The 16,969-nt window shown below is 40.0% G+C and overlaps 1 protein-coding gene across 2 annotated transcripts; it reads right to left on the bottom strand.

Annotated features, from left to right (window-relative positions):
• Positions 1-459: 459 nt before the first annotated feature.
• Positions 460-10,554, bottom strand: LOC135093008 (protein IWS1 homolog). Of its 2 annotated transcripts, none has more exons than XM_063991851.1 (12): positions 10,415-10,554; positions 9,036-9,210; positions 7,546-8,322; positions 7,193-7,337; positions 6,718-6,870; positions 6,227-6,337; positions 5,787-5,984; positions 5,153-5,383; positions 4,406-4,568; positions 3,584-3,677; positions 2,847-2,961; positions 460-2,513 (listed from the first exon to the last, which is right to left on the bottom strand). In XM_063991851.1, exons 1-12 carry the CDS (start codon positions 10,422-10,424, stop codon positions 2,391-2,393), a joined length of 2,295 nt encoding a protein of 764 aa, XP_063847921.1. In that variant the 5' UTR covers positions 10,425-10,554; the 3' UTR covers positions 460-2,390. The 2 variants fall into 2 exon arrangements, with proteins under 2 accessions (XP_063847921.1, XP_063847920.1); XM_063991850.1 differs by having other exon boundaries at positions 6,718-6,873.
• Positions 10,555-16,969: the final 6,415 nt, after the last annotated feature.

The raw sequence follows: 16,969 nt of genomic DNA on the forward strand, positions 1-16,969 counted from the left end.
GACCGAAGCACCGTTCCCTACTCACACACACACACACACACACACACACACACAGTAACGGCTTTGAATTAATTACTAAGGCATTTTCCAGCCGGTTCTTGTGTTTTAAGTTATTTTCCTGCCTCTGTTTATTTGTTATTGTGTTTTCTAAAGTTATTTTTGGATTATAATTTTTGTGGATGTTATGAAATATAAATTGCAAGGCTCTCTCTCTCTCTCTCTCTCTCTGTTGGTTTATTGCAATGTTAAATCATTTTGGTTTTCGAGTGTTTTCATGATTCTAGTGCAAGTTAAAAGGGTCTGATTGAAGTTATTGGGGGTTTTCAAGGGGGTTTTTATGTTAGCGATGGTTTAACAGACTTTACTGGAGGTTCTTGTGTTGCCAGGTTTGAGGTGAAAGACGTACACAACTCCAAGCCTGCAAACTTAAAATATATATGAAATGCACATAATACATCGTTTCCAGTGTCATAATTTATTCCAATGCTACATACATTGCTGTGGTGAGAACAAGGGCACCACTGTAATCTTAATCCTATGTAGAAGTCTCCTCCTCACAGTAAACACGCTTAGATCCTCCTTGAGTGGGTTCTGATCCTCCTCACACAATCCTCAACTCCACTCTGCTGTTGTGATATGCAAACCTACACCCTTTACTTTTTTTTTTTTTTTTTATCTTGGTTACATTTTTTTGTTTAACTGTCTTTAGCTTTGATTTTTTTTTTTTTCTTCTTTAATTCTACGTTATTTTTCATTAGTTTTCATCCTTTTCTTTTTCCTGATTTTAACTAATATTTGTCTCGTATCCAGCAGCCTTTCATTCCCACACTATTCTGAGGTCTCGCATTGCTTACATTTCTCTCTATGCATCTAATAATCTTTCCTCATCCTTTACTTGATACTTTTCTTTGTTAATTTCAAAAAAAGCATCCTGAGCCAAAAATAAAATATAACCAATAATAAAATTTAAATCTCCTTCAGTTTCTAAATTACTGTATTCAAAAACTTATCATTAGCAACAAGGATCTTCTGTTTTTAGGCATATCAACAGTTCCTTTCCACTGATAGGACTACCAGTGTGAATGGTGTGTGTGTGTGTGTGTGTGTGTGTTGCCTTGTCTGGTATATATATAGATAGATAAATTATGTGCTGTGGGGCCTTGCTGTGGGTGTGTGTGGCCAGCTGTGGTGTGCCTAATGTGTAGTAGGCTGGTTCACAGACTGTCCCTCTCCACCAGTGGCTGATGGGGCTAAGTGTGTGTGTGTGTGTGTTTGTGTCTGGGCTATCCTGTGTGGGACTGCTGGTCTGGTGTATAGATGGATGGATGGATAAGTCTTGAAATATGAACTGTCTGTGTGTTGCAAGTGTCGGTGATGTTATTAATGAATCTATTCCTTAATTAATTTGTTCACTTAATCCAAGGTCTTATTATTGACAAAACAGGTTATCAATCAGTCTTGTCAGTTTTCAATCATCAACTGTCGGGATTCAGAGCAATAAGTTACTCAATCATCAACTCAATTATCACCTTCCTCTCCATTCAAAAAGTCTTATCGGTGACAAAATAAGCTTTGAGGTGAAGTTTGGAGTGAGAACTGTCAGGATTATCAGAATGAGCAATAATAACTTAATCAATCAACTCAACTTCCACTGATTCCCTCCATCCAAGGACTTACAGCAACTAGCAAAACCAACCGTCAGTCTATCAGCTTTCCACCATCAACTGTCACGGTTATGAAGGTAAACAATAATAAGTTAATCAATTAATCAGTCCACCAGCTCGTACACACCATCAACTTAAAATTTCGGCTTAGAAACTGTCAAGATTTCTGAAATGAACGAGCTGAACCGTCCAGTCAATCTAAAATCCCACAAAATATCAACACAAGCTTTCAAAATAGTCCAAGCCACATTGTGCATGGCAACACCAAGCAACACCTCTCGCAGCACAACTCAAATACAAGTGTCCTCTCACCTAACCTAACCTAACCTCACTTCACGCTCTCTATATATATACATTAGGGTTTCAAACACACCCTGAACATCAATTAAGGGTAGGAGTAAAATGTCAAGGGTGGAAATGCTCACTAATAGATCAAAATGCCATGACAGGGAGAAATCAAACTGTCCAAAAGACATGAGGTTAAAATGAGTGCGTTAAAATAAAAGGAAATCGTTCTGGGTGAATATGTGGCACTGGGCACTTACGGTGAGGCCCTCTGGCACTATACTTGTGTGTGTGTGTGTGTGTGTGTGTGTTATTAGCTTTTCTTCTTGTTGTATTGGTAGTTTAAGTATGTGTGTGCGTGCGTGTGTGTGTTTGAATGCGAGTATCTGCCTGTCTGTGTGTCTATGTGTGTGTGTGAGGTCACTGCCGGCACCAGGAGACTCAGAGTGCCATGTTGCGGCCCTCAATGCTGATGGACACGGCTCGCCTGGCCTTGGACATCCTCTTCTTCTCCTGGAACGCCCGCATCTGCTTCTCCAGGCGGTTCATCTCCTTCTTGGAACCCTGGAGCAGGAGACACAATTAGCACACTGGAGAGATGGAGAGACAATACCACACAGGAGAGATGGAGAGACAATACCACACTGGAGAGATGGAGAGACAATACCACAATGAAGGGCACTGAGACAACACACAAAGATTAGCTTATATAAGATTACATAGAGATAAAAGACAGAGAATATTGAAACACAGGCTTGAACAGAAGGATTACATAAGATTACATAGAGAAATAAACAGATGGAAAGGCAATATTCAAACAGAGACTTAAACATCAACATTACGACACAAGAAAATAAGATTGGTGCAAGACGCCACAAAAAGCTCAGTTTCTCTCACCCGGCTAAGATCCACCTCTGACTTCCACTTGGGCCTGTTGACGTAGTCCTTGACAGAGGGCAGGGGCACACGGGCACGATAGCACCAGCCAGGGTCTCCAGGTCTGAGGGGCTTCCTGTAAATGAGAACACAGCATGAGGAAAAGTGCAAGTTATCAAACCTAAGCCCACTTTCTGAAAACCTCTTCTCTTTCACCATGGCTGTTTTCAAAGGACACAGAGATGATCAGACATTTTCTCAAGAGTGGCTCTGCTGATGATAATATTGAAATTTGGTTAATCTGTCACTAGAAACGTAAAAAAAACCCTTACAGACCCATGTCACTTCATAACTGTCTTCCAAGTGCACAGAAGTGATTAGCCTGGTTCTCAAGAGTGCTTCTACTGAAGATAATGTTGAAATTTGGTTAATAATAATGGTGTCAAAATATAGACCTCTTATTATTTAAAGATAGTTTTGGGAGTTATTGTACATCCTATGCCCTTCTCCCGCACCTCTGTGCTTACGAGATCCATTTATTTTACTCTCTGTTCTTGTTTATTCCCTCTCATCGCGTCTCCTTAATATAAACACACTTATCTTACTCTCTTACTCTTATCATTTCCGTCCTTTGCAAATATGTAACTACCAACTGCTAGGTGATAAGACTGGCTACCGGCTGATGTCTTCCCAACAATACTGTAAGTCAGAAATGCGAATAAATATAGTGAATTTGAATCTCTCTCACTCTCCCTCACCCTGACTCATCAAACTGCAGCTCGTCCTTCTTGGTGACCCCCGACGCCTGATGCAAGTCCAGGTCCCGCTGCAGACGTTCCTCTCGGCTCAGACCTGCGGGAGGGAGGGAGGTGAGACGCACTGAATGGACGCTTAATAAAACTACGACCTGTGTACACTTGCTTCACCCTGACGTCTTGTACACTTACTCATATGCTAAGACCTGTGTGTGTGTGTGTGTGTGTGTGTGTGTGTGTGTGTGTGTGTGTGGAGATGACAAGCTTGAGTATCAGAGAAAGAGATGCAAAAAACCACTCCACTAAAGACATACAGACAATGAAACAAGATAAAGATGGATATTACAGACCCAAAAGGCAGAGTAAAAAATAAGGATGATAAAACACCACTCCACCAATGACAGACAGAAAATAAAACGAGACACTGAAACGTCCAAGGATATTACTGACCCAAAAAAACACACAATTAAAAAAAAACACAATGATAAACACAACAGCATCCCATGACAGGCCTCACTAAACTAAACCGAACCAAAGAACACAAAAACACTCAACAAAACACACTCAGACAGTAATAAAAACAAGACTCGGATACACCCAAGAAAATCACTGACCCAAAAAAACAGAAAAAAAAAATAATATTTAACAGAAAACCATCCCATGACAGGCCCAACTAAATTAACCGAACCGAAAAAAAAAAGCTAAACACTCAACAAAAGACACAGAGAGTAAAACAACAAAACAAGACACAAGGGCAGCTTAAAAAACACATAAATAGCAAAACCGAACAAGATAAACACAGGAGGAACCAAGATGTGGCCTTACTCTTGAAGTCGTCGGACACGTTGAAGATAGGACGCGACCACATGGAGATGAGGCGGCCACAACGGTCCTTGTTCAGCTTAAGCTCCTTGGGGTGCTTGTACAGGTACATGATGGCCTTACCGATGCCCGACGTCTTCAGCATGTCCTGCGAGAGTGGCGGCAGCTGGTGGGAAGGTCAAGTCTGGGGTCAGTGGGTGTGTGTTGGTGGTGGTGAAAATTATACAATATCACATTAAAAATACAGGCGACATACACCTTATAACTTGCAAAATACAGACACTCCTTGGCTTATAAATAACTTAAATGGGTGTACAGTAGCCCCTCTACTTTCATGCCCGTTTTCTTTCACAGCCACAACACTTAACTTATGGATCACGAAACTGGGGTGTTTAAAAGCTGAAAAACGCTCATTTATGCCATCCACTCAGCCCAGCACCAGGTGTGTTGAGTCAGGAAATGTATCTCTCTCTCTCTCTCTCTCTCTTTCTGATCCGTATTCAGAAATGTTTTGCTCTTTTACTACAACTATTTTTCAAAGGCCATAGAGATGATCAGCTGGGTTCTCAAGGGTGTTTCTCCAGTTCACAATGTAGAAATCTTGTCAATATGTCACTAGAACTGTAGAAACACCTTAAAAACTGTGCAACTTCATCTACAGCCTTTTTGAATGCAGTGAAGGTGTCATGGGGAAATGTTTCAAAATATTCTCTCTCTCTCTGTCTCTCTCTCTCTCTCTCTGCCCCCCACCTGCGTCAGCCACTTGATGACAGCCTCCCTGATCTTGGCAGCCGGCAGGGAGCGGTCGGGCATGGGGGCCAGCCAGTCAGTGAGGGCAGAGAGGATGTTGGCGTCCAGGAACCCCTCGATTAAGTTGTGCTTGTTGATCTGACTCATGGCCAAGTTGAGCATTGCGATCTTTTTAGTGGCTGGCAGGTGCTTCTCGTTCAGCATCCGGTCCTCCTCTGCTGCCTGACGCATCTGTGGGGTGTTAAGTGGTGTTGAGGAGGGATAAAAGGGTGTTTAGGGGGGATAAGAGGGAATAAAGGGTGTTTGGGGTGTTGAGGGGTATTGAAGGTGTCTGTTAAGGGTGAACATGTTTGTGTACATAGATAGATGCATGTTGATAGGTTAGGTTAGGTTAAGGAAGGAAGGAAGGAAGAGAAAAAAAAAAGACAGAAAGAAAGAAAGTAAGAATGAAAGAAAGATGGATAGGAAGAAAGAAAAATACAAGATAGTTAAGTTAGATGAGTGGAAAGAATAAAAAAAAAAAAACAGACCAGGAGAAAGCATATGTATGCATGTACGTATATAAGCACCTCCCCCTCCCCCTCTCCTAATGCACCTTTCCTCCCCTTCTCCCCTTCCTCCCTCTCACTCTCACCCTCTTGACGATGATGGCAATGTGCTCCTCATTATCATTGATGATGTCAACGTTATTCTTGCGTCGCCTCAGCTTGCCTCCCTCCTCCTTCTTCTTGGCCATCATCATATCAAAATCATTTACAAAGTACTGCTCGTCACTGTTCTTCGCCTGCTGCCTGATTGCCTCATCGTCGCTGTCTGAGAGCTGCGGGAGTGCCTGTGGGAGAGGGAGGGTGAAAGAATAGCTGGGAGAGTGATGGGTGCATTGGATGGGGTATAAGAGGCAGCTGTTTTAGATGAGAGGAGGGAAATGAGAGGTGGGTGATGGGGAAACAAGGACAGGTAAGAGGTGACTGGTGAACAAAGACAGGTGATAAGTATATGGTTAAAATCTCCACTTATTTACCCCATGAAAAGTTGTGAAATTGACGTGGTGGTGTGACTGTTAACTCCACTCACCTTCTCACCACCCTCCGGCCCCTCCTCCACCCCCTCGCCAGGCACGGGGCTCCCTGGTGGCGCTCCCTCACCCCCTGACTCTAATCCACTCCCCTTGTTCTTCTTGCCTCTCTGAAAGGGTAGATTTAGTTAATTGGTGTTTTGTTTGTTTGCTTGTTTGTTTGCTTGTGTGTGTGTGTGTGTGTGTGTGTGTGTGTGTGTGTGTGTGTGTGTGTGTGTGTGTGTGTGTGTGTGTGTGTGTGTGTGTGTGTGTGTGTGTGTGTGTGTGTGTGTATCTCTCTCTCTCTCTCTCTCACATAAACAAATGCACTTTCTTTCTCCGTTTATCAAAGATTCTCTCAACCAAATCTTTCCTTATGCATTAGTAAACTGACTCCTCTCTCTCTCTCTCTCTCTCTCTCTCTCTCTCTCTCTCTCTCACCCATCTCCCTTCCCCACCCTCTCTCTCTCTCTTTCAAGCACCAGTAAAGATAACCCCCTCTCCCTCTCACCTCTGGCCCACTGCTGTCACTGTCACTCCCACTCAGCATGGCCTTCTTCCTCCTCTTCCCAGCTGGCTTCTTGTGTCTCGGAGCCTCGTCATCTGAGTCGCTGACCCTCCCTGACCCTGAACCACTTCCACTGCTCCTCTTCTTCCTCTTCACCTGCTAGGGAGAGAAAGACAGAGAGATGTTGTAGTAGTAGTAGTAGTAGTTATGGTAGTTTATCTCTAAAAATGCTAGTATCAGTAAGTAATGATAGATAAATAGATATTTTGATTGAAAGATAGATAGATAGATAGATGGAGAGGTAGATAGACAGAAAGATAGATAGATAAACAGACATGTGGGTAAACAAAAATAAATAACATGAGGAAAGACAAAGAAAATAACAACAAATGAGTAAGTAAATAAAACAGAAGTAAATAAAATACACAGATAATATAAATCCACCTCCACCTCCACCACCACCACCACCACCACCCACCTTCTTCCGCTTTCCGATATCCGAATCCGATCCACCGGAATCCGACAGCACCTTGCGTTTCCGAGGCGACCCACTGCCTGACCTCGACCCTGACTTTGACCTGGAGCGTGATCTTGAGCGTGACCTGCTGCTGCCGCTCCGTGACCTGGAATGGGGAGGTCAAGTTTATTGTTTGGTTTGTTTTTATTTATTTACTTATTTTCCTTTGTGGATGTTTTGTAAGAGTTACTGGGTGTGTAGTAGTAGTAGTAGTAGTAGTAGTAGTAGTAGTAGTAGTAGTAGTAGTAGTAGTAGTAGTAGTAGTAGTAGTAGCAGTAGTAGTAGTAGTAGTAGTAGTAGTAGTAGTCACCCACCTGGCAGATCCACTCCGTGACCCAGACCGGCTTCTTGACCTCGACCTTGACCTTGACCTCGATCGTGACCTGCTACGGGAACTTCCTGAGCGTGACCTTGACCTGGACCTTGATTTGGACCTTGACCCAGACCTGGAGCGCGACCTGGACTTCGACCTTGACCTGGAACGCGACCTGGACTTCGATCTTGACCTTGACCTTGAGCCTGACTTCGATCTTGACCTAGAACGGGATCCAGACTTTGATCTTGACCGTGATCTTGACCCAGACTTTGACCTCGATCTTGAACGTGACCCTGACTTTGACCTCGACCTTGAACGTGACCCGGATTTCGATCTTGACCTTGAGCGTGACCCAGACTTCGATCTTGACCTTGAACGTGACCCAGATTTCGATCTTGACCTTGATCTTGAGCCAGATTTCGACCTGGATCTTGATCTTGACCTGGAACGAGACCCAGATTTTGACCTAGCGGGACTCTGAGGTGGGGAGGCACGCGGTGATGATCTTGGTGACCTTGGTGACCTTGGACTGACCCCGCCTGCCTTGGCCCCCTCCCCCTCTGAGTCTGATGCCCCGAAAACCTCCTCCGACACTTTCTTCTTCTCCTCATCCTGGTCGTCGCGGGGGGAGGAGGGGCGGTCCATGGGGGGCGAGGAGGGAGGGCTGCCATCCTTCTTCCCCCCCTCGTCTTCTTGTCTCCCGGTGTTGTCTTCCTCGTCGCTGTCCATCACCGACCGTCTCTCCTCCACCTCACTGTCGCTGCCGACCCCTGACCTGTTGGGAAGAGGGAGGTTGGGTTAGGTTAGGTCAGTTAAGTTAGGTTAGGTTAGGTTAGGGCAAGTTTGGTTAGGTTAGGTTAGGTTAGGTTAGGTTAAGTTAGGTTAGGTTAGGTTAGGTTAGGTTTGTCAAATTAGGTTAGGTTAGGTTTGCTGTTAGGTCAAGTTAGGTTAGGTTAGGTTGGGTTAGATTAGGTTAGGTTAGGTTTGTCAAATTGTTAGGTTAGGTTAGGTTTGTCAGGTTAGATTAGGTTTGTCAAGTTGGGTTAGGTTAAGTTAGGTTAGGTTAGGTTAGGTTAGGTTAGGTTAGGTTAGGTTTGGTTAGGTTTAGTTAGGTTGTCAAGTTAGGATAGCTCTGGTTCTGTGAGAGTAAAGGTGATATTGTGCTGAGTTGGGTTATGTGAGACTAAGTTAGGTTAGGTCATAGTAGAGAGAGAGAGAGAGATGATGCTTGTGATAGTTTCAAACTCAACACAAAATGGAAAACAATAGAAAAAATAAACAAATAAATAAATCATTGCTGCCAACTCCCACAAACACAAAGATAAAATAAATAAATAAATAAATAAATAAACTAAAAAAATAAATAAATAAATAAAGTACTACCAAATCCAAAAAAAAAAAAAAAAAAAAAAAAAAAGGGAAGAAAAAAAAACAGCATTACCAACTCCCACACACACACAAACCCCCAAAAAAACCAGCATTACCAACCGTCGGCCAGCCTCGTCGTCACTGGCATTGGCGGCACTGCTGACACTGGAGCGGCGGGAGGCCCTGGAGGAGGCAGAAGCGCGGGAGGCCCTGGAGGTGCGGGAGGCGACCGACTTCATGGACTCGTTGTCAGAATCCTCCCCTGCTGAGGGACTGGAGCGCCCATCTTCTTCAGCTGGGGAGAGAGAGACTGTGAGAGAGAGAGAGAGAGAGAGAGAGAGAGAGAGAGAGAGAGAGAGAGAGAGAGAGAGAGAGAGAGAGAGAGAGAGAGAGAGAGAGAGAGAGAGAGAGGCTGAAAACTCAAAAACCCAAGATCTATTAATTTCTTGACAGTTTTTTTTTCTTCTGAGCAAAATATTATGTTTTTCTCAGTCATCGCCTACACAAGGAAAGGATTAGCAATGAAACCAATGAGCTAAATTAACGAAAACCTAACTTAACCTAACCCTTCAGATGAAAATACTAACATTACTTCACTATTTTCACCCAAACTATCACTGGAATCGTTTAAGTGCTCTTGAAAACTCCAACAATTTGCAGTGAAGCCGGTTAAACTTCCATTAGCATCATGAAAACACCTTTGAAAACCACAGTGACTTCAAACTCTTATCAGACTAACACACAAGGCAGGAAACAACCTTGAAAACCCAAAATCAGTCTTGAAAACATTAATAACTGCAATAACTTCTACTACAATCACGAAAACAGCCTTGAAAACATTAATAACTGCAATAACTTCCACTACAATCACGAAAACAGCCTTGAAAACATTAATAACTGCAATAACTTCCACTACAATCACGAAAACAGCCTTGAAAACACAAATAACTGCAATAACTTCCACTACAATCACGAAAACAGCCTTGAAAACACAAGTAACTGCAATGACCACTAAAATCACGAAAACAGCCTTGAAAACATTAATAACTGCAATAACTTCCACTACAATCACGAAAACAGCCTTGAAAACATTAATAACTGCAATAACTTCCACTACAATCACGAAAACACTCTTGAAAACATTAATAACTTCCAGAACACTTGAAGCCAGTACCAGTAACACAAGAATACCTTTAAAATTTCAATAACTTCTACTGGAGCTCGTTAGTCTCTCAATGACGGGACAAAACACCCCGGGAAGGACCACTAACTTCAGCAACTGTCAAACAAACACTAGAATCATGAAAACCGAACCATAAACCCCGTGTGAACTAAATATAAGAAATAAAAACACAGCGTAAGAAGGAAAAATAGCAAAAAGAAAGAAAGTATTTGCAAAACTCGGGCAGACAAAAGTATGAACACATTTTACTCTAATTAAAGGTATCTAGAACTATTTCTGGTTTGTATATGGAATTAACAGTCCTTCCAGCACACACCTGACTCCATCGTGGGTGTGTGGGTGGCCAGGTGTGGGCAGGTGTGTATTTGTGTTACCAATAAGGTCTTCTCACCGCCACCATCACCGCCGCCATCAACACTTTGTAAACAACATGGTCAGTTTATCTCTATTTTATCTTTTCATGGTTATTTCTTGGTTTTTATTTCGTTTTTTTTAGTTTTGTAATTTATGTTTGCTTTTTATCTTTTCATTTTTTTTTTTAATATTTGGATTTTGTTTAAATTTACAATTTTTGGTTTATATATACAATCACTTATTATTTGTTTTTATTTTTTATCTTCTGATAGCTTTTGTGTAGGTATGTATTTTTATTTTATGTTTTATACTTATTCATTTGTACTTTATCGTAAATTTCTGGGTTTTGTTCAAATTTACATGTCAAATTTATATGCAAGATCCTTTATATAGGTATCTTTTTTTGTTTTTTTCTTTTTCTAATAACGTTGGGTAAATGTACAAATGCATTTTCAGCTTTTTATTTATTTAAGCTAGTTCTAGCATTAATATTTGAGTTCTATTAGAAGATGGGTGTCGTCTTTGTATAATAGATAACTGTTTTACGTATTTCGATATTCTGATTATATATTATTGGTTTTAGTACACATTTTGCACCTTTAATAATTTATAAGCCTATTTCACTGGTGCTATTTAACTTTTAAGACATCTATAACGCAAGTTCTATAGACATGGTCCCTTCATATTTTGATTTCTTCATTTAAACCTTAGAATCAAAGATAGTAGAATATATCTATTGAGTAAACTGTGTGTGTGTGTGTGTGTGTGTGTGTGTTACTTCAATATAATTATTCTTCTAATTACCAAAGTTTATGAGAAAGGAAGGAAATGAGGATGTCATGACCCACCAACCTCCTCCTCCTCCTCCTCCTCCTCCTACTACTACTAATACTACCACCATAAATAGATAAAGAGATAGATCGATTGATAGATAGATAGATAGAAAGGACAACAGATAGATAAACAGATAGGTGCATCATGAAAACAGCCTAAAAAATAAATAAAAACAAATATTAGTACCGTATCCCCTCTGACGCTCTCGAACTATCGTACTTTCTTTTCAACATTTACGTACACTCCCTCAGGAAATGTAAGGACCATCACAGAGTAGGAAAAGTTGTGTTATTCATGATAATATAGGTCACCCTTCCTCCAGTTTCTTGTTATAACTGCGTTGTGTAAATCTGTGGTTTTCCCTCCACTAATGAGGAAGAGAAGAACTATAGAGAGAGATGAAGAAAGATCGAGTCACTAGAAAGAGAGAAACAACAACAACAACAACAACAACAACAACAACAACAACAACAACAACAACAACAACAACAACGAGCAACAAGAAAAAAAATAACAAGAAGGAGGAGGAGGAGGAGGAGGAGAAAAATTATAAAGAAAACGAAAAACAAAACAACGGAAATATATACGTTGGTGTGTGTGTGTGTGTGTGTGTGTGTGTGTGTGTGTGTGTGTGTGTGTGTGTGTGTGTGTGTGTTTCCGTTAAGCCCCTTTCTCGCCCCCCCCCCACTCTCTCTCTCTCTCTCTCTCTCTCTCTCTCTCTCTCTCTCTCTCTCTCTCTCTCTCTCTCTCTCTCTCTCTCTCTCACGAAGCTTAAAGACGTGACAAGGGAGAGCAAAGGTTGATCTGCATTTCTCAAGAGTCACCCCTTCGAGAGGCAATGACCCCACCCTGTAGAGGAAAACGAAGCCTAAAATTCTCTCTCTCTCTCTCTCTCTCTCTCTCTCTCTCTCTCTCTCTCTCTCTCTCTCTCTCTCTCTCTCTCTCTCTCTACATGATTTTCGTTTTCTCTTCGTTTTCTACGAAGGCTTGTGTTTTTTTTATTTCCTCTTCTTCTTTTCTTCTTTTTCTTCTTCTATCTGGTGCTTTTTGTTATTTTATTAATTTGTGTTTTTTTTTTTATTTTGCTAGTTTGTTAGTTGCTAAGTTAATAAGGCAGTAGTATTAGTATTAGTATTAGTATTAGTAGTAGTAGTAGTAGTAACCGAGGATTATATACAAATCATATTACTACTACTACTACTACTACTACTACTACTACTACTCTCATTTCCCCTCCCTCACCAGATATCTGCCCCGTTGGAAACACCTGGACACACACACACACACACACACACACACACACACACACACACCTTCCCTTTCCTCCCTTGGATAATCACAGTCTCATATTAACCAAGCTGCCCTTCTTTCACTCTTTTAATGTTCCCCGCTGTTAACACGTAGCCTTAGATCGGTAGCAAGTTGAGGCCCCCCCCCCCCACCCTTTATTGAGAGACAGAAGGGAGTGCACGGCTAGACTTTGAAGGGAGAGCTTTATCCACCCTACACCCAAACGTACAAGATATAACGCCTTTACAATTTATATTACACCCTGAAGGAGATTGGATGGAGACAATATGAAGCAAAGATCAAGAACAAGATCAAGAACAAAACTCTCCACTACCACCATCACCACCACCACTGTAGCCATCCTCTGATTGGCTCACTCCACATCCTTCCCGCATTTTGTAAGAGGGAAGTGAAGGGGTTGAGAAATGAACCTTTATTAGCCTCAATGAACCAGTGAACCAGGGGTGAGGCTTCGATTGACATAGCTTTTCCTCTTTCTCCTCCTCTTTTTTTTTTTTCTGTTTTGTAACGGGAATTTGATGATGAAAATTGCGTTGCCTTTATTTACTTTTCTTTTTCCTTTGCGTGTATGTTGTTGTTTGTTTATTGATTTGTTCGTTTGTTCGTTTGTTTGTTAGTTTATTTTTTCGTGTGCTGTTATTCTATTTTGATTATTTATTTATTTGTCTTTTTTTTATATATATATATATATTTTTTTTTTCCCTGTGTTTTGTTTTGTGTGTTATAAGTTTAAGGTACGGCAACTTTCTGCATAATGAACTGTAGAAAGTAGGATTCACAGCAACTATAACTACTACTACTACTACTACTACTATTTTGTAGATCATCGTACTCAGGCAGCATAGCGCTCTTAACGTATGCGTGGAAAAAGCTTTAAGAATTCTAACTACATTAATAACAAACAGACAAAGTATTCCATCATTTACCCTTTGAAATAACAGAATATATCTAACAGTACTCGTTGGCAATGTCTAGATAGCCTATTAAATATTTATAAAGTGAAGCAAATACTTGGGTTCAGACGCAAAGGGAGTTCCTGAGAATTTGCTTGCAGCTCTACCACACTGAAAAGGCTCAAGCTGGAGTGACACGAGATCTTTGTTATGTTTTTTTACGGTTCTAGTGACAGATGAACAAGGTATCTATAGTTTTAACAGGAAAGACACCCTTGAGAACCTGGCAAATCGTCTCTATGGCCTTTGGTAATAGCTGTTGGGAAAGAGAAAAGTGCTGAAGAAGGCTGGCGGAGGCTGAATGGACAAACAGTGAAGGGAAAAGAATGTCATAGGTTAAGTGATAACCTTATAGCATTTTATAAAGTATGCTATTTCCTCTCCACTTGTTAAATTTTGTCGGTCACGCAGCTCAGGGCACTGCTTCCAATAGGGCTTAGTGAAAGTTACGTGCTGGAGTTTTCAAGTGTTTTTTATTTTGTTATTGGTGGGTTAATAGGCTGTAGTGGAAGTTATTGTGGGTTTTTTCAAGTGTTTTTTTTTATTTTGTTATTGGTGGTTTAATAGGCTGTAGTGGAAGATATTGTGGGTTTTTTAAGTGTTTTTCATTTTGTTATTGGTGGTTTAATAGGCTGTAGTGGAAGTTATTGGGGTTTATAATAGTAATGAAAGTCTAACAGGTTTTAAGTATTCACGTTGTCACTGATATTTTAGCGGGTTGTGATGGAAGTTGTTGCGATCTTCTGAAGTAGTGAAAGAGTCAATGATCTAGAAATATAACGGTTTGTAAGTCTTACGTATCATATTTAATTTCTTATTTTCCTCATTTTCAAAAGATATGGAAACTGAAACGTGGCCAAAACATCTAAATTTAAGGAAACTATAATATTTCTTTTCCTTTTTCTTCTTAATGCATTTTTTCTTTCTTTCTTTCTTGTCTTTTTTCCACTTATTGTAGTAGTAGTAGTAATAGTAATGTTGTTGTTGTTGTTGTTGTTGTTTCCTGTTTCTTCTTATTCCCCTGCATCTATGCCCCCCCCTGTCCCCCCCTCCCCCTGTCAGACACACAACCAGCGACCCAACAAGTTGCTAATCCCTGTGAACTGCGCAGGGTGACAGGGTGACAGGGTGACAGGGTGACAGCTGCAATAATGAAGGGGGACGTGTCAATGATCAATATCCTGTGCTGATATCGGACGCGCCGCTTCACACGTGTACACTCAGGACCAGTATGTTCGCTTCCCGCCATCGTTGAAGGCTGAGGTCCCCAAATGGCGGTCAGTGGTGACTCTACGGCGTTTATTTTGAATGGCTCTCTCTCTCTCTCTCTCTCTCTCTCTCTCTCTCTCTCTCTCTCTCTCTCTCTCTCTCTCTCTCTCTCTCTCTCTCTCTCTCACCACAATTATTTTCAAAGGCCGCAGTGAGGCTTCGTCAGGTTCTCAAGAGTGTTTCTCCTGTTGGTAGTGAAGTGGTCTTGTTAATCTGTCACTAGAACCGTAAAAATAGTCTTAAAAACGCGTGTCACTTCAACTAGAGCCCTCTCAATGTAGTGAAGGTGCGGCGCAGAAGTGTTTCCCTTGCTTATAATGTGGATATCTTGTTAATCTGTCACTAGAACCGTAAAAATAGTCTTAAAAACCCGTGTCACTTCAACTAGAGCCCTCTCAATGTAGTGAAGGTGCGGCGCAGAAGTGTTTCCCTTGCTTATAATGTGGATATCTTGTTAATCTGTCACTAGAACCGTAAAAATAGTCTTAAAAACCCGTGTCACTTCAAGTAGAGCCCTCTCAATGTAGGGGAAGTGCGGCGCAGGAGTGTTTTAGTATTATATAAGTGTTGTTCAGGACGTCAGCCGCATTTGTTGATAAAAGTTGAAATGAATGTTTATCACGTCAAATTTATGGAAAAAAAATTAGTGTACGAGTATATATGAACAATTTAGTCGAGATGAATAAATAGTTGGGATTTCTTTGTATTAATGTACTGTTATTATCATTATTATTATTATTATTATTATTATTATTATTATTATTATTATTATTATTATTATTATTATTATTATTCGTTGGTCTTGCAAACAAAACAATGACAGCATAAGTGAAGAAGAAGTAATGTAAGAAATAAAAATGCAAACAAAGACGCAGTAGGGAAGAAATTAATACACAAATAAATAGAAATGAATAAACAAAGTGATATGTAAATGAAAACAAATGAAGACAAATGAACACACACACAAAGAAACACAACAGAGAGGAGAGTGTGATAAAGTGCTTGTTTTGACCTTACTTGCTCTACGTGACTTAACAGGCTTCCTTTGTGTGTGTGTGTGTGTGTGTGTTCGTTTATTTGTTTATTCATTGTGTTTAATGTTATACTCCAGCTCTGACTCGTCTTTATTTTCTTTCCTTCTTTCTTCTTTCTTTCTTTCTTTCTTAAGTGAGTTTATTCTATTGTAATGTGTGAATATTTTTTTTTCTCTTTTTTTTCATATAGATTTCATTTCTTTATCTGATTTTATGTGAACTTTATTATTTATTTATTTATCTTTATTCAGCTATTCATTCTGAGTCTATCATTATGTTTTCGTAAATAATGTACAAGTTCTTTTTTTCTTTTTTTTTTTTTCCTTTATTTTCCTTTTCCTTTTTTTGATACATAACTGACTTTCCTTCTGTCATCTTCCTGTTTTCCTTTTTTTCCCTTTTCTCATCCTTGTTTTCCTTCTTTTCTCATCCTTCTTAAGTCCTTTCTCTCGTCTTTCTGTTCTCATCTTTTCTCTCCATTTTTTTTTTTCAATTCGTAAATTATTTTCTTCCTTTTTTTCTGGTTCACGGTCCACAAAGTCCAGATTATGGTTTGCTAATGTGATATTTGAGTTTTATTGTCTTTGTTTTCCTTACACGGTTAATTTTTCTTCATTTTTCTTTTCTTTTCTTTTTTTTCTCCTCTTTTTTCTTTCTTCTTCGATCCATTAAGGTGCTTGACTTCTTCTTCTTCTTCTTCTTTTTCTTCATTGTCTATCTGTTTATCTGTTAACTAATTCATCTATCTATTTCATGTATCTTTTTTTTTATCTATTCATTTATCTGTCCATCTATTTATCCATTCATTTATCTATCTATCTATTTATCTATTCATTTATCTATTTGGTAGGCTTAAGGTCTGTCTCAATGAAAAAAGTGATCTTTATTTATTTATTTTTTTCTTTCCTCTTGCACAATTCCTATACATTTAATGATTTTTTCTTCCTTCCTTCCTTCCTTTCTTCCTTCCTATCTTTCTCCCTTCCTTTCTTTATCAGTCTATTTCCTATGTGTCAATTGTGTTTTAACGCGGAAAATTGTTATTATTATTATTATTATTATTATTATTATTATTATTATTATTTCTTTTCACATTTGTTCTGTTCTTATCTATTG

Source organism: Scylla paramamosain, chromosome 41 (genome assembly GCF_035594125.1).
Source record: "Scylla paramamosain isolate STU-SP2022 chromosome 41, ASM3559412v1, whole genome shotgun sequence".
NCBI classification, from domain to species: Eukaryota; Metazoa; Arthropoda; class Malacostraca; order Decapoda; family Portunidae; genus Scylla; species Scylla paramamosain.

Coding starts and splice junctions, on each gene's coding strand:
- LOC135093008 (XM_063991850.1), bottom strand. Junction 2,962..3,583: donor CTGCAGTTTGATGAGTCAGG/GTGAGGGAGAGT, acceptor TCTCATTTACAG/GAAGCCCCTCAGACCTGGAG. Junction 2,514..2,846: donor CAGAGGTGGATCTTAGCCGG/GTGAGAGAAACT, acceptor CTCCTGCTCCAG/GGTTCCAAGAAGGAGATGAA.